Source organism: Pollicipes pollicipes, unplaced genomic scaffold, assembly GCF_011947565.3.
Source record: "Pollicipes pollicipes isolate AB1234 unplaced genomic scaffold, Ppol_2.1 Scaffold_7231;HRSCAF=8579_pilon_pilon_pilon, whole genome shotgun sequence".
Lineage (NCBI taxonomy): Eukaryota > Metazoa > Arthropoda > Thecostraca > Pollicipedomorpha > Pollicipedidae > Pollicipes > Pollicipes pollicipes.
In genome coordinates this window covers 41,191,416-41,217,270 of record NW_023597034.1, presented here as the reverse complement: position 1 = coordinate 41,217,270, position 25,855 = coordinate 41,191,416, and the positions used below count along the sequence as shown (strand labels likewise).

The following is a 25,855-nucleotide window of genomic DNA, read 5'->3' as shown; positions in this document are numbered from 1 at the left end:
TCAGCAAAGGTTCTTGCCGTGGTTTCTGCTGTGATCTCATGTAAGCATCCATCAACTGACCGATCAGCTGATCAATAACTCCGCTTTATCTCGCAGTGGCTGGAGCAACCAGCTGCGACAGATGGCACGGTCGGTTTGTGTGGCCGAGGTTTTGTGCAGCTGCGTTGTGTATTTGGTTGCGCACGGTTTGCTGGGAGGCGGCTTAAGAGTGGACTAACAGCACAGATTGAGTTCCACTCTTCCGACGCCTCCAAATTACCCACTTGATTGCATGAACTAAATGTATATATACTCATTGATTACCCCATGTGGGTTACACATCCACACCCCATAAATGCTGCATCTGATCTTCGTTTGACCACCACCAGTCCCTCTTGGCCGGATGCTGACGGCCGCCGCCAGCGACGGGCCGGGCCCCGGTCACGTCTCCGCCAGATCAGCCGCCCGGCTGCGTCGGGTGCCGCGCGGAGCAGGCCACCGCCGCCGTACTCACCCAGTCGGTGGCCTCGAACATCTTGACATCGAGCGGGTCCCCGATCAGCTGGCCGGCCAGCCGCGTGAGGCCGTGGCAGGCGGCAAGCGCCACCTTCAGCTCGCTGCGGTCGCTGAGGGCCGGCACATGCCGCTCGGGCGGCGCGAAGCCGGCCGGAGAGCACGGCACCACGCCCCACATGCTCAGGCCGTCCTCTGTCAGCGTGCCCGTCTGCGAGGGAGGGGCGGGGGGCGGGGGGACGGATGATCAGAGTTCAGCCTCTGGCGCCGTAACAGCGCGCGTTTGGACACGACAGACTGCGCTTTGCCCCCTCTCCTGGCGAGGGCGAGGGCCACTCCGCGGTTAGCTGTGATCACCTATGTCTGGTACGCATCCGACGAAATTGGGACCGCCTTACGGAGAGTATGGGAACCTTTCTTCACAGCCACTCCGTAATCTCATCAATGAATGTGTCGTCTTTCTGAAGGACAGACAGATCGATACCTACCCGCTGTCATTACAAAGCGTGACAGAATCCAAAAAGTCGTCTGCCATCACCACGCAGAAAACATTAAGATCTCAAGCAAACCTACGTCGATCGGCTGTGGTGAACCGGGATCTACCGGCCAGTAGGGATACATCTCTGACAAAGCCGGCGTCGCACCTTATCGAAGCAGAAGAGCTTGAGCTTGCCGCAGACGTTGATGCGCGGTGGCGAGATGCAGAAGATGCTGGCCACCTTCAGCCGGTTCTGCGCGTACACGGTGCCGACCGTCATGGCGGCCGGCAGCGCCGGCGGCACCGCGATGGTGATGATGTCCAGGGCGCGCAGCACTGTGTGCCGCACGGACGCCTGCCCGAGCGAGCTCAGGTCAGCAGAGGACGGGGGGGGGAGGGCAGCGAGAAGGGGGGGGGGGTGACCGACACACTGTGACGGCTGGCGGGGCCAGGGACAGGGGACGGGGCGGACCGACGCCGTGACGGTCGGCAGGAGCTGGCCGACATACTGTGACGGCTGGCAGGGTCAGGGACGGGGAGCGAGGGCCGACTGACGCTGTGACGGTCGGCAGGGTCACGGACGCGTTGCTTGGCGTGGACGCACGGCTGCGTCGGCACGCGTCGGGCAATACGGAAATGTTGGGATTTCGAAGACCTGTGCGGTGTACAACGCGCTGTCGTCGAGATTGTGGTTGGGGTTCTGCGAGATTTACATAGCTACATGCAACGCAAATAATTTGTGATTCAATAAATGGCGGTGCATGTAGCTATTTGTGAACTGTACACTCCCGTCGAAACACCAACTGTATCAAAAGGCTTGCGATTCCACCTCCAACTGGTTTATTTTTTTTACCATCCATGCGCACGGCTTCAGAGCAATTCCCTTGAAGTTGAGTGACTATTCCCACATTTAATTTTTGCACCTTGGATCAAACTTTCAACATAACGTCTTGACCAGTTTAGAACACACGTGAACTAATGTGAAATTAGCCCAATGAACTCCCCGTAGTGGGATGTTTTGAAACGCAATGACTCTTAAGATGTGTGGATGCTACACGTGATACAATATAAAAATAAAAATGACGGAGTCAGCTTCATAGTGAGGAAGAGGGTGGGAGGGGGGGGGGGGGGCAGGTTATGACTCTGTCTTGGTATGATGCTCCGTAATTCGCAATCATATTGCCCATTTCTTATCGATTGCCGATACATCGTTCTCGTAAAGGTGACTTCCGTATTTAGGACAGAGGCGGATATACGGCATATTTTGGACACACTTCGGAGTAATTCGAAACAGTCTGCAAACAGCAGTCCAAACAGATTCACACGAATGCGGACAGTTGTTTCGTCGCATTAAAAAGTTGTATGCGCTGACTGCATAAGTGGCAATGCTTGACATACCCGGAAATGACCGGAGTGCTTTAAGTCCGGTGCAAATGGGGGAAAAGTATTAGCGAATGGAAGCACCTGGTTATTCAGGCTGACACAAGCATCGCATGCACACGTTTTGACAAACAACACATCCTGCAGTGACCACAGGCGGATCCAGGACGCTGGCTCCACCTGCACCAGCGGATCCAGCCATGTTCCAGCGTGGATTGTGGCGTTATAATATCGGGAATGCCAACAAACATAAAGCGCGCCGGCGCGGTCTCCAGACATACAATCGTTGGAGTGTCGAAGCATCGACGTTTATGGTGGATGCGTACTCATCCATACTGATTTCCTGTGTACGTCTATTGATATTATATGTAGTGGTATGTCAAGTATATACGCATGAGACAGAAGCAGTGATTCGCGTGGCGACCATAAACCAGTTGCGTAATTCACCAAACACCCCCGTCCGCATCTTATCAGGGATCGTCTATGGAACGTCCTCAAATGACAGTGGACTATCTAGAGCTCAGTCAAAGGAAAGGGCGGGACTCCACTGATGTCTGGGTTCATAGGGCGCCTGCAACAGCATCGTCCCACCATCAACACATCCCACCCCACCTACACCCTACGCCAATGAAAACGCGGACACAAAGCTGGCGACTATGACGGGTCGAAGATTCGGTGCGATTGCACGCCGTGACAGTCGAAAACGGTCGAATCTGCCCGCTTCGTCCCCTCTTCCTCCTCTGCCAGACCCTAAGCGCCGCGCGCCGTGTACTTACGCCTCTGATGACGTACAGGTACACGGTGTACGCCAGCCCGCTGACCGAAAGCAGGAACAGGAAGCCGATGAACCTCATCGAGTCCTGGTAGAACTTGAAGCCCATGGGCTTGGGGAAGAGGATGGAGCGGATGAGCTCGCCCTTGGCCGTGCTGAAGCCTGTGCGGATGACCACCGCGAGCACCTGCCGGCAGTGGGGAGTCAGCCGAGGCGGGGCCCGGCCGTCCGGTCCGCCGGCCGACGGCGGCCGCACGCCTAGGGCCGACGGCGGCCGCGCGTCCCGTGATCAACTTCCCATATGGGAGCGGCGGATGGTGCGCGTGGGACACTATAAGAGCAAAACGGACACGGTTTGCATCGGTTATGTGTTCGCTCGGGCTGAAGATCGCGCACAGCGAGGAGAAAATCATTGCTTGGTAGAGGGCACAGGTGTAAATGTCCGTCGAGGTTTTGGGCTCCAAATTAACTAAGAAAACTAGACTTGAACAGTTCGTAACCGTGACATGAATTGGGAAAAAGCACACAGCAGGGCAGCTGACACTGGCATTCGTCCGGCAAATGGTACGAAGCAGTATTGTCCATGCATAAATGTTTCACTTGTATCATACAATGACACACTGCAAACGAAACCATATCCGTTCCCGTGCCATAGTATGTCACAGCCCAGCTTCAAAAATAAGCAACATCAAACACAGCGCAATGTAACAGGCAGGGAGGTAACTGGTACACATTCGTCAAAAATATCCAACAGGGGTGCATCCTTCCCCTCGTAGGTGAACAGAAAGTAAGCACCATCCCCGGGGCGACACAGCCTCCCCCAAACACCTGGCAAACACCTAGCGAAGGAAACCAAACTCTCCCCCCAAACCAAGCTGTGTTGTGAAATCAAGCTGAGATAGTGTTCGGACAAAACAGGCACGACGGCAGCTGCCTCAACGCCGACCAACTGGGTATTTGTGCCACCTTAGTGGCAAGGTCGAACACGGATCGACACCAGGCAGCGACACCAGACCGGCACATTTTGACAGAGGACACCGCTGGAGATCGCGATGGCGAGCCCCGGTGCCGACCTCCGCCCTTAGGGTCACTGACCCCGGACCTACGCGCTTTTGGGCGTTGATATCGGCCAGCAGATGTTAACTTCGGCAACCAGGGCAGTTAAACACGTGACTGCATGCTGTCGGCGAACGTACCAGCTGCAAATCGCTAAGCAGCCTTGACACTGCCCGACCCATAGTTGTGCCAGTAATCCGAAGCGGCCTAAATGACCGCCACCTCAGGTGACGAACCTAGGGTGTCAACTGCTGCTGCAATGATGATTGGGGTTTTACGCGCAGTAGAGTTAATTGTGTCCAAATGCCGAGGACAAATTTGCGTTTAGCAGCACTTTGGTCGCGGTTGTCAAGAAAGTAAGTCATATAAAATTTATCCCTTTTGCAGGTTAAAATATCCAGGCCATGACAGGCCCGCGTCCAGCCGATTCTCACACAATTCTTTCACACAATCTGCAATTCGGGGTAGAAATTGAGGAGAAGCAGAAATCTGCTGCTACCCTAAATCGCCTTCCTGAATTTGTCTGAGACCGCCACGAATACGGGCGCCGACGCCTACTACGCTAATGAACGAGGACCCGTCATTATGCTGCAGCACCAATTTGTGAGGGTTCCCAAGGACGACGGGCTTCGTTCGTTTCCGCTTTCGTGCCATCTGGATGGAAATGGCATCCAACGCCGTCATCGCCTCGCTCGTCCCGCGTCGCAAACAGCGTCTGACTGTTATGACGCGACGTGCGCAGGTCAAGCAGGCAGACATAACAGTTATTATGGTTGCACTCAGAACAACCACACCGGCTGCAGTTCATTATGTAATTTGATGTCAGACAAGCATCGGTCTTAATGTTTCACGCTTATCCTCAGCGTCTTTCGTAAGATAAGTTCAAAGTTGTGTACGTGAGGTGAGAGCACCACCGCGTGTTGAGGGGTTCAGAGAACTTCAGTTCAAAGTAATTGAACCGAATGGCCGATAGTTACCAGGATCACACTCGTACATCAGTCGCATAACCCCTGTGTGCCTTCACCGCAACACGGAACCCCCCAAAATGCATCAACACCGCCGAAACGGATCGCTGCCACACACTTCACCTGACAATGGCCTTGTCCCTGAGAAACAAAAGGGCGGGGCTCTGTGTTATCAGCTGATGAGACCGCCCAACCATTGTTCTCGCTATTGTATAACAGGGCCAAAAATGATGAGCAAGTCGAAGCGGACCACTACGGCAGACGAAGCAAGTCCTGTTACATGATTCGCGTATGATCGACACATGACGTCACGCGCGTCTGGCCTGCGTCACGACGCGTGCCCGACTCATAGTCAAGTCATGAGCCACAATTGGTATATGAACAAAGTATGACGTCACACGCGTTCTGGCCTGCGTCACAACGCGAGCCCGACTCATCGTCAAGTCATGAGCCACAGCTGGCGTATGACCAAAGTACGACGTCACACGCGTCTGGCCCGCGTCACGACACGAAACCGACTCATCGTCCGTTCATATGCCCGCACTGTCATCCGGGCAGACAACGCAACCCGTCAAAGCAACGGAGAAGTCCGGACGTTCGGGACACGCCCCCACACTCAACGTCCTCCACTGTGAAGCCCGCGAGACACTGCAGCACGGGCTCCACTGTGCTGGCCGGGCCGCACGGGGGAACCGACCCCGCAGCGTGACCTCGTCATCCCACAGACGTCCCGCCCCAGAGCAGGGGACAGGACAGAGGGGCTGCTCACCGGGCTGTTGCCGATAGAAAGCGCGTCTTGGATAACCTGCGTGCCGCAGAACAGCGTGTGCCGCTTGTGGTTCTCGGGCGAGAACAGCTCCCCCTCCTCCCCGCGGTCAGCTGAGTCTTCGTCACGGGCACACTCTCCCCTGGCGCGGGACCCAGTGTCAGGCGCACGCCGCCGAACGTCGCGTCACGCGCCAGTTGGCGGCCGCGCACACTTGTACACCACTTTAATTTCAGGCAACATAGCAATTAGCGATAACGGCGCCTAGCGGAAGGTCATTCAGTCGCAGGACCCAATCTCACGCGTTGTTTAATACTACTACGACAAAGAGCTGAAAGCCTTATTGACAACGCATCACGTCCTAGTAGTGTCTTCCATGGTCGAAGAAGACGACCGAAAAGAACGGAACCACCGGCTCCAGTCCAGGACTGAAAACGCGGCCAGAGCGGCTCACATGAACCGCCGTTCGCCATCCGACGCGAAGAAACTATCCAGGCTATCGCGTCGGCGCCTCAGCACGCACAATGCCCTCACCGGTGAGCATGAACTCTCACCATGGACTCTCGGCATGGCCCTCACCGGTGAGCATGGACTCGTTGACGATGCAGGAGCCGGCCACCAGCACGGCGTCGCAGGCCATGGAGCAGCCGCTCTCGGGCAGCACGAGCACATCATCCCGGCACCAGACGCTCGCAGTCCAGCTCGAACCACCTCTGCAAAGGCGCGCTGAGTGCTGACCTGACGGCGGATGGTGACGTGGGCTGGCAGAGGGGATGCGCGGAACAGCCCGAAACGTGCCAAGGCGGGGGCGAACGTGCATGAACACCAGGCATCGGAGTTTACGGATGAACATGGGAAAAGGGGTCCGTTTTATCCGGCCGGCAAGGGTGAACAGCTGGGACATAGAGCGCAGCAAACGTTTCCTAATGCTACCGATTCGCCCGGATGGAGATCACCGTCCAACGTTTTATCAGCTGGTGACCAGCAGCCCGTGTCAGGATTCACTGGCATACGTAGCCTCAACTGCTTCACACTGCGACATGTCCAGGATCAAATCGTATACGAAGCACACAACCTAGCGCAAACCACGTCCGCGCACAGCCCGCACCACGCGCGCATCTCGGTGTCAGCGGTGCGCGAGCGTCGATATCGCGCTAAACGGCGCCAGCGGTGCGCCTCACCTCCGTCGCTGCGCCGAACGGTCACCGTGCTGACCGCCGAGGCGAGTACCATGTCCCGCAGCGTCTCGCTTTGCTGTGGAACACAGGGGCCGTGAGGCGTGAGGCCGGCGTCACAGACCGAGCCCAAAAACAGGCGGAGGCGGCGAGGCGGCACACAAGGCGGCGAGGGCGGGTGCATGAGGCGGTGAGGTGGCCACGAGGCTGGCACACGAGGAGGCGGGCACATGAGGCAGCGAGGGGCGGTACACAAGGCGGCGAGGCGGCACACGAGGCCGGACGAGGCGGGCGCCATGAGGCGGTGAGGTGGCACACGAGGCGCGAGGCGGGGGCATGAGGCAGTGTGAGGTGGCACACGAGGCGGCGATGCGGGCACATGAGACAGTGAGGCGGCACACGAGGCGGCGAGGCGGCACACGAGGCGGCGAGGCGGCACACGATGCGACGAGGCGGGCGCATAAGGGCGGCGAGGCGGCACACGAGACGGCGGGGCGGGCACTTAAGGCGCGAGGCCGGCGTCACGGACGAGCCCACCAGGCGACGAGGCGGCACATGGGGCAGCGAGGCGGGGCATACGAGGGAGCGAGGCGGCACTCGAGGCGGCGTAGGGTGGGCATAGGAGTTTCAGATAAGCTGCACTGCGGATGTCACCAAATGGACGCGTTTGTAGGGGGAACAGCACCGCGACGACTGGGTAAAGCGGCCTCGCCTGACGACGTTGCGACAGCCTTCCGTCCCCGGCGTTCGTTCTCATGCCCGTCCAGCGTATCGAACAGTCGGATAAGCAGGCTGATGGGAGTTAGTAAATTGTAAGTCGACAAGGACGTTCAACGATAAAGTGGTGCCTGCTGCGAAACGAAAATTCGAGTAGCGCCATTAAGTCTAGTGCAGGTAATGGTTTGAAACTATGAAAAAAGTCTGGTTTCGTTATAAGATTCTACCAGGTGCTCTCTGTTGTGCCTGATGTCTTCAACAGACATCGCCGCCGCGCGGCAATTGCCACCAAAGCCAAAACTGTGAAAGTAAGGCGGGGCAGCAGGCAACACTGAACCACTCGCCAAAACGCCCGCACAATGACCCACCCCATCAAGGTCAGACCACGAACAGGACGGAGCAGCCGCGCAGCGTCAGCCGGCCACACAAACACACGCGGAGAGCCGGCAGAGACAGGACGCCTCGATGCCGTGCGCTGACGGCAGCAGAGGACCGGGCCGCCCTCAGACTGACCATCCCGGGGAGCTGGCGTCTGGGTCACCTGGCAGGCACCGTTTGTGGATGACGCCAGCAAACTGCACACCACCAGCGAACTAAGCAAGGATTCAAAGGACGCACACGGAAACGCTGCCCCGGCGAGGCCACCTGAAGACACAAGCCACGTTAACACTATGATCAGATGCCCACAGGATTGAGCCGACCGCTATACCACGGAGCACAGTCCGCCCACATCCTGTCACAGGGTCGCAGGTGAGCCCCCACCACACGGAGCGCTCCCTCTCGCCTCCCCGTGTGCCCACCTTCCTGGTCTCGTAGAGGGAGACGCCGATCGAGATGACCGAGATGACGAAGATGCAGGTGGCGTAGATCTCGTAGTCGTCGAGCGCCCACAGCGTCAGGCTGCAGACTTGGAAGATGTAAAACGGATTCAGCGCCTCCTCGACGAGAAGGCGCAGGTACGACTTGACCTGGACGGTAATCCTGTTCTCTCCGTACAGCGACAGCCTGCCGGCCGGGGGAGCACCGCATCACAGGGCAGTCCCGGCGGAGTTGCGGGCGGCTCTCATGCGCGCTTGTTTGTTGGTCGTTGCATGACATAGGAGCCATGACTGGCTACACCAAGGTCGCAAAACATGCATATTGGAACGACTCAGATGAATTGGGTCATTTGAAGACGGGTATGCAGGAATAATGTCTGAATTGTGGCCCACTGTTTCTGGCACGCATTCTCGGTTTCCCGGCTGTTTGCTCCATCCGCTGCAGTACGCCCGCCTGGTTTTGACTTCAGCACGGGGCGGGTGCAGGGGCTAACACACCAACCCTTTGGTCTCGGCTGCCTGTGTTTCGCGCAGATCTAAGCAGCAGCGTGTATTAGGCGTTGGGATAAGCCTGAATACCTGGGACGTCCGCGAAGTTCAGGCAATGTTCGCGGCGTCTGAAGATCGCGGCAAGTAATTTCCTTATCTAATGCTCGGAGTGAGGCATCGTAACTTTCCGGCGTTGTGCGTCGTGCAGTCCTTAGCGCAGAACCACCTATTGAGTGCTATAATGTGGAAGCTCGTATGGTCTATTATTTTATGTCTTGTTAATAGCAGCGTTCGCACGGATTTGGAGTATTTTCTGGATTGATGTGTCTTGGCTTTTAAGCCTGACAATATGCTTAATCTTGTTTACTCGTAAACATAAGCACCGCTTGAAACGTTCAGTATTGATAATATTACCACGGTTTGCTTGATTACATCGCCAACCGGCCCTCCCAGTATACGTAAGGTTGAAAATTGCCGGTGTAACAGCCACAAAATTACACCAAAAAGCCTGCAGACAAACTGCCACGGAAAAAGCGGACATATCGGCCAAAACAGAGATGCTCAAGAATGAAGAGGCGGTGACACGCCGCCGAGCTGTTTCGAGCCAAAGTTTAAGTCGAATTGAGGAAGACCACAGCTGAAGACACGCGATCAGCTGGCACGAACGCTTCACGCGAGAGCCATCCACGGGCACATATCAGCGCAACTGATAGCACAGTAGTAATAGCCTTATTCCTTGGAGAAAAAACCAGGATAATCGAGATGCAGATGGGTTGATATTTCGGCAACATGCCTTTATCGAAACAATAGCAGAAGACTTCCGTCTTATCCATGTCAATAATGCTCCTCGCTAATGCGCTGAACAACTTACGTGACATATATATATATATATATATATATATATATATATATATATATATATATATATATATATATAAGCGCAACTGGCACGAATGTTAGGAAACCATCCAAACCGCGCAACGGTGCGAAAGTGCAAGAAGTATCGAATGTGTGATCGAATGCACTATCTTTGCCCCCAATCTAAGCAGCGTTTCACAGTTCGGAGTGACTTGTTCGCACCCGCAAAACGACATTCCGCGCCAGCACCCAGCGACGCCACACCAGACACCGACCTGTCTGCCTGCTCCGCCGGTGAGTACCCGTTGTAATTCGCCAGCAGCTGGGAGACCCTGACACCCCTGTCCAGGCCGCTCAGCTGGACGAAACAGCCGGTCTCGTGGTTCCAGGTGTACTTCAGGTGGTACGACCAGAAGTAGCGAATGTGGTCCTGGGGTGGCACACGGTTTCCGTCACTGACAATCTCAGAGGGCGCGACGACGTTCGGGACGACGGTGGTTAGAAATGCCGAAGCAAAACCAAACGTACGGACCAAATTACATCATATAACGCCTGGATGAGCAACGAAGAACATAAAGATGCCATACACGAGTAAGTACGCTCCAGGACGACTCACTTTCTCTCTACATGCTTTCCTTAAAAAAACGTGAGCAGCTGATTAGAGCAGGTTAATCGTGGGCAGAAAGAAGCCGATAACTGTGAGCTTCGCTGACGCTGGAAAGAGCCGATAAGCATAAGCCGATGTGCGCCTCATATCTGTAACAAAATATTTCCACAGTGCCCCTCCGAAGAAGGCGTAGAATGCAAGTCCGACAGAGAACAACCTGCTCGGCCCAACAGCTCGCAAAGCAGTCCGATCGTAAATCGCACAGGCTTACCTGACGCGGAGAGCCGCGGTATGCAAACATACAACTCCAGAAAGATCCTTCCGCAAGACTATCGGCCGAAGGCAGGAGACCAAATAACGCGCTGCACTAAAATGGCGTCGCATGGGTGATGAGTTGTGAGTATAAGTAATAACCTCTGCTTAGCATGTATTCTGGACGCTATGACATCCACGCAAGACAGTAGGAAAAAACTCTGTCAAAAGCAGGAATACGTGTCCTCTCAGAAAAATCGTACCATGCGCCCCTCTAAAAAAAAAACCACACAAGATGACGACAATGCGTCCGCCTCGAGGTACCATAATATGATAACGTATCATCTCCGGATTCTGCATTATCACATGAGCGGATTGGGCGGTATACAGCCCGACTCCAAGGCGGTGGCCTGACTGTGGCGGGGTCAGGGCTCGGGCAACAAGCACTGCCGGGATCCCGGAAAGGCGTCCAATCAAAGATTTGGACCAGATCCAACAAAACCTCAGTTATTCTGCACGCTTTGACTGTAATGGAACAACGCAATCTCCTGCTTACAGGTAGCTGAAGTAGGCCGGTGGGGTCTTCAGGTCAGTTCATAATCAGGACGCATAAAACTGCAATACTATTTCAGGCATGCAGCGAACGTCATAGTTTTGGTTCACGACTTCATCGCCGGTGGAAAACGCCAGCTGACATGCTTGTGGCCAACACAGTCAGGAGAGCTGTGCTGGCCGTGCGCGGAATTGAACACGATTACAACATCAATTCTGTTTTGGCCGGAGCCAGGTTTAGATTTGGGTGTGTCGCATATTCCGAATCGCAATGGGAATTGGAAGCCGAATCGGATTCGGCAATGGTTGTCAAGTTACGAAAGAATTCGGAGATTCGAATCCGCTTCTTAAACACCCGTCTCACAGTTTGGTTCAACCATAAATGTCTGAGACGTGCACGTGGCTGACTTGAAACTGGGCTATGCTAGTTACCCGAGCATTGTGCAACAGACGTATGACATGGGCATTTGTTAATAATCTAGGCAGCTCTTGGGATATAGCGGGAAGGGTTGAGACATTGTTGGCTTGAAGACCCCAAGAGCTGCATGCTTTGAAAGTCGGAATGGCTTGTCCGTTTACCCTGGGCTCGTCTGCGCCTTGCAATCATCCTAAACATACAACTGCGCATGCATCTAGACAACACGAAGCCTCGGCGCATATCATATCACGTAATGTTCACTGACTGAAAGCCTACGATGGCCGTTAGAGTAGTAGCATACAAGCGGTACCCGTTTGCTTCGCTGCGCGAAGAGCCAGGGTCGACCAAGACGTCCCCGCGTACTTCACTGCGCGAGGAGGCGACGCTGTTAGCATCGGTAGCTCTGCCGCCGACGACGTAACAGCTACTCCCAACAAAATGACGTCAACCAAACTCCTGCGAAGTTGTACCGAATTCCTGCGCAATCGCCCTGCATCTAGCGGAACCTCATGGTACAGGGGGTCATGGCCCCGATGACTCCACTTGCTTCATCCCTGAGTTAGCGCATGTACGCTAGTTAACACTCATGGATCACTCGCACGCATGGCCTGTGTCATGTGTTTCCAAGCACTCGGGACATCGATGCTTATAATTCCCGCTCGCTGCGCTGCGTGAAGAGCCGGTGATGTTGGTGCTGGCAGTGTCCCCAGCCGTGACGTGACGTTGATTCTTGTCACAACTACATGAGCGAGTCTCAGTTAGTATCTATAAAAGTTCCCCTCTCCTAAAGCACGCGGACGGGTCGCCCGCGCAATGCTGCGTCATGCAATCAGGGTATTAAATAAATAAATCTGGTTATGGCCTCTCCCTGCTTCGCTGCGCAAAGAGTCAGTGCCGTTAGCGTCCTTGTGGTACGCTCGTCAGCCACTTCACATCAATTTAAACCTTAATGATGCACAGCATATTCTGATAAGTATTCGTAAGCTCGCATTGCCTGCGTCAATTGCCCGTCTCCCGTCCGCGGGGACGTGCTAGCTATTGTCGCTCCAGCTTTGCGGCACGTTTTCGGCTGCTTAGCCCTTTCACATTTTTTTCTCCCTCATAACCAAAAGAGTATCGCTCCAAATGCAAAGCATGCCGTCTATTACAATGAAAACGTGCATCCTTCTACCAGCGCTGACCGACACCGGCATCGGAGAGCCGTCAGTTCATGCCGCGGGCTGTCACGAAGCTTAAGCCCGTCTGTGTGCAAAATACACCGCAAACTGGGCAGCCGTCTGCGCTATGCGTCTGGCTAATTAATCTGGACCCCCCCCCCCCCACGCGCTACTGCTTTAGATGCCTACATATGTATATAAATGTGTGTGTGTGTATGTATGTGCGTGAAGTTTTGTTTACCCACTGCTACAATCAACATATCGACCATGCAGCACGTGCAGCCCCTCTCTCTTTCCAAGCAAGTATAAAAATATATTGACGTGTGCACAGCACAGATCGCGAGACAATATTGAGCCGTCTGTTAGTCGGCCAGACCGCCCCCACTAGGCAGGATCACCAAGGCACCATACGGGCCTGATGACGAAAGAAAAAGAAAGTGACACGTAGACGTAAGGGGATTAGAACACACCACCGAAGCATCTCTGTCGTCACCAACCTGGGGACTGAGCAAGGTATCATGTGCTTTGCTTGACGTGGAGGTCCGGTCCTGCCCCTCCCCATCGGACGAGTCCTGGCAACGAGACCATCTCCGCTCCCGAATATGCATGCTAAACTGGATACCGTTGACGCTGTCACTCGTCACTTTAAAGGGCCGCTTTAAAACAGCATAGTTTACATACCTCTCTCTGAAGTCTTAACTGCGCTACTACCAGCTTAAAACAAAACAAAGATGTCTTTGATGTCTTTAAAAACACACGAGAACTTTGTCAATGCACAATTTTTAGAATGGGTACCTACGCCAACATGCGTTCACAACGTATGTCAAGAAGATGCATGCATACAAATAAGGCATGCATGCAATTGTGCCATGTAATACATGCATGTGCGATAAGTATTCACAATGTAATCTATTAGCAGTATATACCACTGACGGCGAGCAGGATATTAATACCCCGCATCCCAGGTTCGTATAGGTCGGGTACACGTCCTATCAGGAAAACTGAGTCAAGCATGGAGAGCTGACTCCGCAATGGCCGTTCACCAGGCCGTCATAACGGGACTCGCGGTGAGTGTTCCCCTAAACGATCATTCTGCTCACTTCACCGCTACCCTCCCCGCGACACCCACCTGCATCCCAATAACTTTCCTCCTCACAACTATCACCACCAGCCTGACGGCTCCAGCCGGATCTCGTCTCACCTCCCCTCGTGGCCCACTTCACGAGGACCGCTGACCCTTCGTGACCTCCGGCTGACCGGCTAGACGACTTCCCAACTGACCTCGTCCTCGTCCTGATGCAACAGGAGCGGACTGCGGTCCGCCGCCTCCGCCGCCGTCCTCCTGATCCGAAACGGGGGTGGCGTCGCCGGTCCGGCACGTTCGCTCACCACCGACTCCACCGACGTCCGGCCGTGCAGGTCCTGGCGGGCAGAGCCGGTCAGCGCGGCCGTGCTGCGCTGACCGCCGCTCCGCAGGGTCGCGCCGTCGGGCGCCGAAGACACCTGGCGCGCACGCACACAGAGCACGGTGGAATGGCGACACGTCGTGAGCTGGCCTGCACCGACGTCGCCCCAATGCGAGACCGGTGAGGCGGCGGGGTGGAGATGAGGAAATCATCGTGCGTGTCGAGGCAGAACGGAGAGGACTGCTCCATCGCGGGGACGACAGTGCCGTAACGAAGTCAACAGGAGGGGGAGCCACCGTGCTGACGACCGCGGCGCACCGGAGTGCAGACGCGTGACCCACCGTGAGGAGGACGGCCGTGGCGCACCGGAGTGGACAGCGCCCGTGCGTGAGCCGCAGCCGCCAGTCCGGCCGCCAGTAGGTGACCAGCAGGGGCCACAGGCCCAGCGCCAGCGACCCCACCCAGAAGATGGCGCTGAGGGGCAGGCTGCGACAGTAGCCGCGCACCACCAGCTCCTCCTCGGTGCCCTTGCCGATGACGGCGCGGTGCCGCAGACCTTCATCGAGCGCCAGCGGCTCATACCTGGTGGGAGACCCAGCATCAGTATGGAAACCTAGTGACACAATGGCCCAGCATTATTTTATGATGTATGTGAAAGCCAACACCATTTGAGATGTCAAAATATTATGCAAGACCATGACAGTAAATTGTTGCAGGCCACCAGGTGTTGGCTCAACACAGGCCTGTTTTGGACAACACTGAGTAGGTATGGGGGAAAAACCTACTTGCATTAAGCCAGACTATTAAAAAAAACATATAAGATCAGAACCAAACCCAAGTCAGGTCTTTCATTGTGTTGGGCAGTCATTCATTCATATGTATTCATTTCTTCATCCGCACATGCATTCAGTCATTCACCCATCCGCACATTCATTCATTTACTCATCAGTGCATTCATTAAGCATCAACCGAGTCATTTGCAGACCCCAGACATTTCTCCAATAGCGAATGTGCTGGCCCATAATGCTGGGCTATCTCTGTGGCCGATGATCAGCCAGCTCAGTGGGGTGCAAGCTCTGTGTGGGCCAATCAGGTTGCCCCTGATGGGCCAGCATCACTGGACCAGCACACCCAGGCCCTAAATTACTGCAAGGCCTGCATGTCCAGTTCTCTATCAGCTGATAACATTCAAAAATAGTGCATGTGATAAAAGCTCACAAACCCCCATGGTTTGCACCATGCAAATCATGAGAGTTTGCATGGTGCCCAACAGACCTGTAGAATCCCAGATGTAAGCCGGCGTTTCGACTCAAGCTGTGTCATGGTCCTTGGCACATATTTATTACATGATTATATAAAACAATGTGTGACAAGGTGACATAATATATGGAAACAATTTTGGCACACCAATGTGAGTACTTGAATACTAAACCTTAACAAAACATTCCACTATAACCCACATCCACGTCATCAAAATACGTGGGTGAACTGTGTACATTTAGCATTAATAAACTGAAAGGTGGGTAAATGATCAGTTAGCAATGGAAGCAATATTGTTTTTCTATCAATATCACCTGAAGTTGTGGTATGAAAGATGGATGCTCACCTTACTTCAAATGAGCAGCGTGAACTCATCCACATTGGCAACACAGTACCGAGAAAGTATTTGGCCGCTGCGATTCCCACACGTTTACAAAGTTTGACATCTGCTCGGCAAACATAGACCTAAGTGGACCACCTAAAATGGTGTAACTGTCTAAATGCAGGATTGAACTGCTGTGCCAATCCACGATTTACTCGTTTGTTATAGAGCCGTGTTCATCATACAACCCCAGACCATCGCGCGATGGTCATTCCCTTGCATGACTGTTTGCCATTTGATGTGAAATGGGTGGCACGCGCAAGGCCAAGCAAGTTTGTGTGTGTGCGGATCATTAGACTAAAGAGCGCCATATATGTAATAGTGATCCACCAGGAAAAGGCAACGAAATAAAAGTAAGTTGGAAATATTGAAAATGAAATCGAGCTGGAAAGACAGAATTGCGACATCCCATCTTTTCTTACCATATTGGGATGAGAGATTTTGTATGAAGTACGTATTTCTCCTGATGTACTCCGGATGTCAGGAACATTTTGAAGCCCGGACGGAAATTCAGTTTTCCCTATAAATTTATTCTGGCTTAGATTTTTATGAAGTACGTATTTAAGCCAGTATAAATTTATAGGGAAAACTGAATTTCTGTCCAGGCTTCAAAATGTTCCTGACATCCGGAGTCACCACCGTTGGCGAGCCTGGGGCCGTCGTATACCTAGGTCGCCTGGCTGACGAAGTAGTCAATCTTCTTCATAGCGTTGCCTGATCGGTCATCATATAGGTTAGACGTTTTTGAAGGTTATGTCGTGGCATGCAGTATATATATATATATATATATATATATATATATATATATATATATATATATACTACACGCACACGTAATACTCTCCACTTTGTCCGACATGTGCACAATGGTGATGGGCATAGGCGTAGGAACGTTTCAAAAAGTCGGGGGCCAAGCTCATGGCATACTTCAGGAACTTTTTCTGGAAAACAATCCAGATGACCGGGGGGAGAGGGGGTAGGGATGGAGGTTATCGCTGTTTATTCAGATGTAATGACTGATAGTCTAGATATGGATCTAGAGCTGTTTCTCACTGGTGCACACTATTGCCTATCCGACTCATCTGTCATTCGGCAAATAACACTATCCAGCTTCCCAAGATTATTTGTCCATTTCAACATTGTCTTTCCTAGGGGCGTGAAGGTCCACGAGGAGCTAGGCATTATGGGTTATTGAGGAGGTATCTGTCTTCACAGGGTAGATGCCAAAATATGGCCTAAGCAAAGGCTGGTGGGAATTTTGAAAGTGAATCAATGGCTCACAGTACAGCAGATTTTGCATTCGCCTTCATTTCGCTGGCTGCTTTTCAGGAGACTAGACTTGTCGCGGCATTTTAGGCGGAAACGAATTCGGAAGCTTGAAACTGCCAAAAACCATGTGACAAAAGCCATAAAACTGGATTCTTCTTTGAGAACCAAGCCACAGAATGAAGGCCCTTCTGTCATATATTCCTCGTCTGAGCACTGCTCCCGCCTGCCTTCGGTGGCCACTGCCCTGGCCCGGCCGTCTCTGGATGACTGACCGTGAACTGATGGTATGGCTGCTTTGTTGCACAGTCCTGGATCAGCATTGCTACTAATTGGGATGCATAACATGTGTTGGACACCTGCAGCAGCACCTTTTACCGCATTATCTTCCCTTACACCATACCAACCCAGAAAAATGGCTCCGGGAAGCTGCTTACCTTAGGTATGAATTGGTCCTACGGCCATGCAATTGCCCACCACTCGACGTAGATGACTTGATCTGCTTTTACGTGTAGGCAGGGGGTAGCCAGAGTCTTGCTAAGAGAAACGCAGGTTGACAAAAGCCCCACTTAAGGTGATCCACCCCCGCCCTCCCCCAAAATCCTCTAATATAGTTAACTTGTTACCAAGGGATACCGTTTTCTTCGTTCCATTGCTATTTTTTGCGCTGTGACCAGAACAGAAACCAGAAGCCACCGTGAGACAATTCTGTTGACATTTTTAAGGTCAATGAACCATAGAAATCAGGCGCTTAGGTAACGACCGCATGGAATAAATTACAGGGGTCTTTAATTTACAATGGTTAAGTGGACTCTTTCTAAATAGACAGAATTCAGAAGCTTTTTCGTAAAGTTTCATCTGCGTTCTACAGACATTGAGGACATCGCAAAAGTAGACTGTAAATCGATGTATTTGATCGAAATTTGAGGGTGAAAATTTTGATTGTGGATGGAGTGGCCAACAATGTATATTAACATCGCCAAGCCATGTTTGTCTGGAAATTTGAAACATTCAGGCCGAATCGCTCAGTGATGCAATTTATATAATGTGGTTTTTAAACATGCGCGCTCGCAAATCTCACAACAAAAACCCTGATGTCAGGCGTTGCAGTCTTCTTAGTCCGCGAAGCGCTAGCCAGTGGTTAACTTTTCGCCGTGTCCCACCGCTGGATGCAACTGATAACGGTTCTGAAATTACCTTTACCTTTTACCTTTCCTTTAACATAACCTTTAGGAACTAAAATTTAGTGTAATAAAAGGTGGCATAATTTTGAGCATGCGTACTCGCAAAACTTGTTAAAAACACGACTCCAGGCGTTGCAGTCTCCGTAGGCCGCGCGTCGTTGGCCCAGTGGTTGATAGTGAGCCGTGGCCAGCGGGGTGGTCGAAAATAATGGCACTTTTGAAAGAAGTACCTTTGAACGTTTCAGAACATCAAATTTTACATCTACAAGGCAGTCTGGGTGCATATTTCACGTGTACGATTTTTACATTGATAATAAGAACCGATCGGTCCTTAAAGCACTGCGAAGCGGTGCTGGAATCTGGTGGTGGAAATGAAAGAGTAAAGGTAAATTCTCTATTGTTCGTGTTTCTGTGACTATTAGTCCGTCTAGAAGACAGATTAACACGGCGCCCGCCGTTTGGTGACACTTGCAGTGGCCTACGAGCTCGGTTTTACGGGAGCTACAACACAGACCATCGCTGTCCTTGCTCTCGAGGTTCCGGGCGGGCATGTTCAAACCTTTTGGTGCATTTTTTCACTAACCCATTCTGAAAAAATGAACGTTTTCAGGCAAACATGGTATGGCCTTGCTCGTTTTTTTAAAGTTTATGTCGACCCACTCTATTCAGCAATAATGAGGACTCCTACTCTACTCAACAATAATGAGACCTCGTTAAGTCATTCCGGGCAAGGGGTCCCTGAGTAGAACACCAGGGGTACATTACCGGTTCCAGTCAAGGGCTGATGGGCCACTCCATCCCATCACGAAGTGTCCTCTGACTGCCATGCTAGCGACCTGGTCAATCCGGAGGCCGTCGCAAGGATATAACATCACACTGTTCCCCTCCCTGACGCGGGAGGCCCTCTGACCCGCGCAGTTGTCCCCAGATCAACACAGGAGCCCTCATTGACGCAGCAGCATCCTTGATCACCAAAGGTGGTCCAATGATTGTCACATAAGCTCCAGTTCCTTGTTTGTCTGTGTTCCTCAGGAGATATTGAGCAATTCTGAACGTAGATTTGTAGATGAAATGAGTCATAAGCTTAACATAGTTACTTAACGAGCTTAACAAGCTTTAAGTCTTAACATGGCTGATCCATGTTCGTCTTAAAATGTTCATGATTCAGTCAGAATTTATTACTGACAGAAAAACTATGTATTATGGTTCTGAACATACGCGCTCGCAAGTCATAGCAATAACAGCCTGGACGTCTGGCGTTGCAGTCTCCATAGGCCGCGCGGCGTTGGCCTGCAGTTGTGATATTAAGCGATGGTTAATAAGCAAACGAAAAAGATGGCGCTCATTGAGGAAGCTGGCTGGTGAGTCGGCACGCACATTAAATGTGTGGAAAATTATGGCTGACACAACCTTAATCTGAAAAGTGTGGGGGGGGGGGGGTTCAGCTAACACTGCTGCCCTGCCCCCCGTCACCTTGAAAAGTGGAGGGGGGCCGGTGCCCCCCCCCCCCCAAGCCCCCTGTTCCTAGGCCAGTGGTAATTAGACACTTACATGGCACGCCAGCGAAGACACAACAGCAACCAACACGAAAGGGGCAGTCCTGGTTTTTTCGTGATTCACTCCAGCCTGAACAACTCCTTGACATTCCCCTCCGCTATGCATATCATGCACGCCTGATTTGAGCACGTGAGGGTGCCTCACCTGAACGACCCGCCGCGGCCACCACGGCCACCGTCGACACTCCCCTTGTCTCCCCTCGCGCGGGCCGGCTCGGCTGGCGCTATGGCCCCGTAGCCGCGAGCACCGGTCGGGGCCACCTCGGGCACAACCATGGCTCGGCTCAGGCGCCGGGCACCGCTGCACTCAGTCTGCGGGACGCAGTCCGGTGCACGCGCGGGCCACACGAGGGTAGCGCTTGCGCAAGGCCGAGCAGTGTGGTTTTACGTTCAGCGGGGGACGCGCGGGCCCAGACGCGCCGGCCTCGTCACGGAGCCACCGCGGACCCGACCCGCGGTCTGAGACGCTGGCAACCTCACAAAACGCCGTGCTCACGACACCGGGCGGTCGTCCAAGTCAGGTAGCCAAGATCGCACAGCATTCGCACTCAAGGCCTCGCAACAGCCGGCCACGGCCGAGTTCCGCACAGCTGCTCCGGCGTGTGGCCGCCGCTGCGTCACCGGGCTGACACCGCACGCCGGCCGAGCGGCGTCGGGCCCGCAGCCCTCGCACTCACCGGCTGTCAACGCAGCACAGAGGGGTGATCGCGGCACGCCCCGGCGGTGGCGCCGCACACCCCGCGCCTGTCGCCGACGCCGAGACACATACAGCCAACTGCCTGTCGTGTCGTGGCGGACCGGCACGGCGGCCGGCTGTTGTTTATCGTCGGTGCAGGGAGGACGAAGAGGGGGCCGCGCCACGCTCATGCTCCTGCGAGCCGAATAGGCGCTGGGTCCAGTGGCGGGAGGGGACGGGTGGCCTGACGGCGGCGGGATCCAGGCGGCGCCCCGACAGACAGCGGCGGATCCAGGCGGCGCCCCGACGGGACGCGGCGGATCCAGGCAGCGCCCCGACAGGACAGCGGCGGATCCAGGCGGCGCCCCCGAATCGTCACGCAACACCAGCGCAAATGTCCTCCAGCAAATTCAAGAGGGCCTCAACCTGCCCCCCTCAGCGTCAGGCAAACACTACTCACCTTCTGCAATAGCAGCACACTTGCCCCCGACTTTGTCGTGGGCATGGGACTTGTCTACGCACTATAGGGTAGGTCAGAACAAACCACAATCGTGCAGCAGCCGCTGGCACGCGTTTCAGAGCCCGGCAACGAGGCCTGCGCTCACGAAGAGTGAGGCAGACTACTGTTCAACACAGATGTGTAGGAGTTGTATTATTTTCCCAATCTGTCGGACAGCGGCGTTGAATACATCGGAAGAAATCGAGGGTTCGTGGGCGTCGTCGTGCAAGGCCGCGAAAACAGGATGGGCGCACGCGCTCAGCCCGGTCCCTGACAAAAGCGCATGAGCAGTGTGCCTCCCAGCCCGTCTCCTGACGCCGCCCGTGCGCCGGGACCACACGGCGGCAGCGGTAGCCCCTCGGCGCCCCGCTGCGCGACCGCCGCGTGACGGAGAGTGGGGGGGGGGGGGGGGGGTCGTATCGCACCGTTATCGGATGCCAGGGAGGGTGACGACAGTGGCCCACGTGCGTTTCCATGCTGGCTGTCGTCAGGCCTTCCCCATTCCCTGCCCTCACACGTGTACGTGAATTACGTAAACGTCCCGGCAGCGTCTGTGGTGGCGCACGAAATAAGGCCAAGTCTCGATGACTCTGCGCATGAACATTGCGGAAGAGTTGGTCCGTCCCAGGAGTGATTCCAGATGGCATGGATTGGATTCCAGATCCCAGATGATTCCAGTCATGCCACTTCTAGAACTTACAGAGGGAGCGCTCGGGAACGCGCCGTCGGTAATGGACGCGCGCGGTTTCATGCGGCGGCATTCGTCAGGTTTGTGCAAGAGTTCTGAGTCGTTCGGTCTCTTCAATTTCGCCTAGTTCATCTTCGTCAAGTGTAGGGAAGGAATCGATTCCAGAATCAACCACAGTCGGGTGAAGGTGAAAATCGATTCAGTGAAACGTTTACAGACCGAAGCGGAGACTGTATTGGAGTGTTTGGACCCATTCTATGCATTAACACCCGCGTAAACATACCCAGCGATGCAAATTCTTAGCCCGGACAGTTTGCATATGCAGAAAACTGACACATGTACCCTGAAAACGTGCAAACTTATGAACTCCGTCATTGCCCCCATCAGCCAATGCGCGAACCGCATTATGTTCCAGACAGTTGCACCAGAGCAGACATCACTCACTCAAAACCACTCCAGGAATCGAGCCGCATCATCCGCATCGGAAGCCTGAATCAGCTGATCCGAGAAGCATGCTCTGCTGGATCGAGGAGCGCGGAAATCAACTCATGAACCGAGCTTCTGTATTCGACAGCACTGAGGCGAAATCAGGCAGACGCCTGCTCGCATACATTGGTGTGGCCAGTGAAACTGAGTGCGACTGGGAAGTGCACTTGAGAACAGTCCAAAGAGAGCAGAACGCACTACAATAATGAACTGATCCCATCGTACCGGCGACGATTGCTCACGACACCATTCTCCACCACAAATTAGGGCTTCGGGTTACGCATGCGCGCTCGTGTCGGTCCAGGCGCGCCTCACGTATGATTGTCTGCATAGTGGGATGAAAGAACGCACCCCAAGTGACAGCCGATATTAAACCTAATTCCGACATATCAGTGCATAGTGGCCTCACAAATATGGGTCGGCATAGGAGCAAAGTACACCACCTAAAGCAATCACTTTTACGGCGAGACGAGCGGGCGGGTAACGGATACGTAGGACCAAGAAACAGCATCACCGAGAACTACATTACGCGCGTGATTCAGCGTCAGGAGCGGTTGAAAAACCAGTTCAGTCCGGATTTGTACTGCTCGGACCGGCTACGCGGGTGCTGTGCAGCGGCTGGCTGGAAAGTTAGCTGGTAAACAGAACCATAGACATTTGCATGTGGCGAAGAGCGAGGGTCACGCAGCGCGATAACGACACATAGCCGGCTGGTCCGAGGGCTCACATGTGTTCACACGATAAACACACACCGTTCCGCTGGTGTTGACGCGCGCGTGACGATTTGTGGCGGACGAAGTTTCTCGGAACGGTGTAATCGTTACAGGCGAAATTAATGACGACATGCCGCACATTGGGGCATCAAATGAGTGAGGACATGAAAACTGTGGGAGTCCTAAAAAAACAGACTCATCTTTTGTGGAAAAACAAGTGAAAACCTAACACTTTGCATCTGCTTGTTATAAACGTGCCTGCGTTGTGAAGCTGAAGGGGTGGAATTACACCTCTCCTAATACGCCGAAAAGTGAAATCTGCGTATAATTTGTGATTATATACTTTGGTAATGTGTGGTGTTTATAATATGCGATGTGGTGTTTATAAATGTGGTGTTTATAATATGGGATTATATGCTTTGGTAATGTTTGGTGTGTATATCAAATTATATGTTTTGGTAGTGTGTAGAGTATGCAAGATATATGTGATTATCACATCCGTTTACTCGCGGGTTCTCGATTCAAAAATTGCATCGATAGACATTTCAGTTCATGTAAAACAAAGCACAAACACTCCGCGCACCAGTTCAGAGCAGGGCTATCAAGCTTTTCCTAGATACGCCCAGGGAGATGCCCTCGTGTTGAAAATACCTTTTCCCCGTTCGTTAAAAAACACGTGCTTGAGCCTGCTGTACTTCTGACGGACAATGTTCTGAGCTATTGTGCCTCTAAAGAGAGAGCGACGTTCACCCGCTTCTGTGCGAAGGTGTTGCAAATGAAGCTCCCGTAAGTGCAATGTTATGTGGAACACAGGCTGGTTTAACAATGTTGTTAGCTGAGTTGGCTCTTCAGTGGCCATGCGATTTTGCCTATGCACGCATACTCGATGTTCATCAATGAGCTCGCCCACACGGGGGCGCAGCCAATCTTGGCAATGTGTGTGTGGGGGGGGGGGAGACACAGCTGACAAAGGGCCCTTCCTTCTGAAAGCTCCCCCCCCCCCCCCACACACACACATGCACATACAAAAGAAATTATCGCATTGGCCCGCTTGCACAAGCGGCGCTGCGCCGCTGCGCCGCTTGTGCCACCACATGCCGCTTGCACGTGATTTCGGCACGCTGTGGTGCCGTGAACCCCGCTTCGAACGGCGCGGTCGCTGTACGGACTACTGCTGCGGTGCCTCGGTAACAAATGTGAGCCCAGTGCCGCGTAGGTTTTCCTCCATCCAGCGGTCCATCTCCTGCGGCGTTTCGTCGCTCAGGTGGTTCTTCCAGTCGCCCGTCTGACCCTTTCTCATGAAGGACAGACGCTCACCGTCTGCTCCCTCTTGTTCCTTGATCCTGTCCTCTTTGTTGACCCACTTGTTCTTCCGCATGCTCTCGAAGCTAAGGTGGTGCTGCAGCCTGTCCAGCTGCTCGGCCGTCAGTTTCTTACCCAGGAACTCGGCCGTTCGCTCGATGACGGCTCGCAGATCCCGCTTCATCTCCTCGAATGTGAGGAACAGCATGTTGGGGTGCTGCCGCTGGCGCCACGCCTGCAGCACGTTTGGGAAGAACGGCAGGCAGACCATCTTCCCTTCGTTGTACAGCGTGACGAAGTCTTCAATGGTCGTCTCGGGGCTCAGTGTGCTGTCTGACATCAACATCTTGTAGTAGGAGACGCACGCATCCTTCGGGTTTCGCGCCACGTAGATAACCTGGAGAAAGACGGACGATGGTGTTACCGTTGTCAATCCCACTTTCTGGCTGGCAGCGGGTGTCATTACTGCATTTACTCGATGACAGACGGTATCGAATGATCACTGCTCCCTCTTATGATGCTTCCCATACTGAATGGTCACTGCTCCCTCCCATAATACTTCCGATACTGAATGGGCAATGCTCCCTCCCATAATGCTTCCAATATTGAATGGGCACTGCTCTCTACCAGATCATTTGCCCGCCCTGGTGACAGCCTCCCGGAGCGCACACGAAATCGCGTCGACTCTATTACGACCGTGGGACTTGGAGACGAGGAGCCGGTCTCTGAACCACCTTTGGAACCGGTCACTGACGTGAAACTTAAAATGCGCAAATAAATACATACTTGACATACGTATGTAAAAACAAGCCTTTCAGAACTAACTGAGCTTAGATCAGTCGATTTAGAGGTACACTAGCTGTGGATACGGGCCTCGTGAAACAAGGCATCTGGATTATACCTGGCACCCGGGATCGTGCGTAACAGGCAACTAGGTTATTAAGGAGACTGCAGGCAGCACGTTGTAAATTTTGAAGGCTACTGCAATTACATGCGTCATAGTTGCGTGCTGCGTGATGACTTCCGTAATCTTGAGCAGAAATTAGGAAACCATGTGCATTCAGAATATGTTATTTCCTTTTGCGACTTCAAAGAAAACTTAGGAAAATGGCTCTGAACGGTTGATGAGTTGGACGGACTGAGAACGCATCGTGGGCGGGCTTGTCCAGGCCTCTCTCAGTCCGGGCGGGTCGAGTAAGGCAAAAACCCTGTCCGTGAAAACCTCTACGATATCGGTGGCCATGCCTTACTTACATGGCCAGACTGCTCGTCCACATCTTGTACACGTGGACCAGACTACTCGTCCATCTTGTACACGTGGACCAGACTGCTCGTCCACATCTTGTACACGTGGACCAGACTACTCGTCTTCATCTTGCACGTTTAGACCAGACCGCTGGCCCACATCTTGTACACGTGCACGAGACCACTCGTCTGCATCTTGCACACATGGACCAGGCTACTCGTCCACATTTTGTTCACGTG

At 53.5% G+C, this 25,855-nt stretch overlaps 3 protein-coding genes across 3 annotated transcripts in view; 1 reads left to right on the top strand and 2 right to left on the bottom strand.

Annotated features, from left to right (window-relative positions):
* Window positions 1-436: 436 nt before the first annotated feature.
* LOC119110132 (putative cation-transporting ATPase 13A3) lies at window positions 437-16,256 on the bottom strand. The gene is given in 13 exon segments (XM_037233871.1): window positions 437-448; window positions 494-703; window positions 1,137-1,325; window positions 3,127-3,309; window positions 5,913-5,975; window positions 5,978-6,051; window positions 6,489-6,647; window positions 7,091-7,163; window positions 8,602-8,806; window positions 10,242-10,396; window positions 14,234-14,374; window positions 14,700-14,940; window positions 15,965-16,256. Coding segments are annotated over 13 exon segments (1,740 nt in total). The 5' UTR covers window positions 16,000-16,256.
* Window positions 16,257-24,236: 7,980 nt separating this feature from the next.
* LOC119110131 (luciferin sulfotransferase-like) lies at window positions 24,237-25,370 on the bottom strand. Its single transcript, XM_037233870.1, has 2 exons — window positions 25,362-25,370; window positions 24,237-24,767 (listed from the first exon to the last, which is right to left on the bottom strand). The coding sequence occupies exons 1-2, from the start codon at window positions 25,368-25,370 to the stop codon at window positions 24,237-24,239; spliced, it is 540 nt and encodes a 179-aa protein (XP_037089765.1).
* A 16-nt stretch (window positions 25,371-25,386) lies between these two features.
* The window catches only part of LOC119110130 (polyamine-transporting ATPase 13A2-like), a 2,660-nt gene continuing 2,191 nt past the window's right edge, over window positions 25,387-25,855 (top strand). The window contains 1 exon segment of the mRNA XM_037233869.1: window positions 25,387-25,395. Within this exon segment, the coding sequence (XP_037089764.1) occupies window positions 25,387-25,395 (9 nt within the window).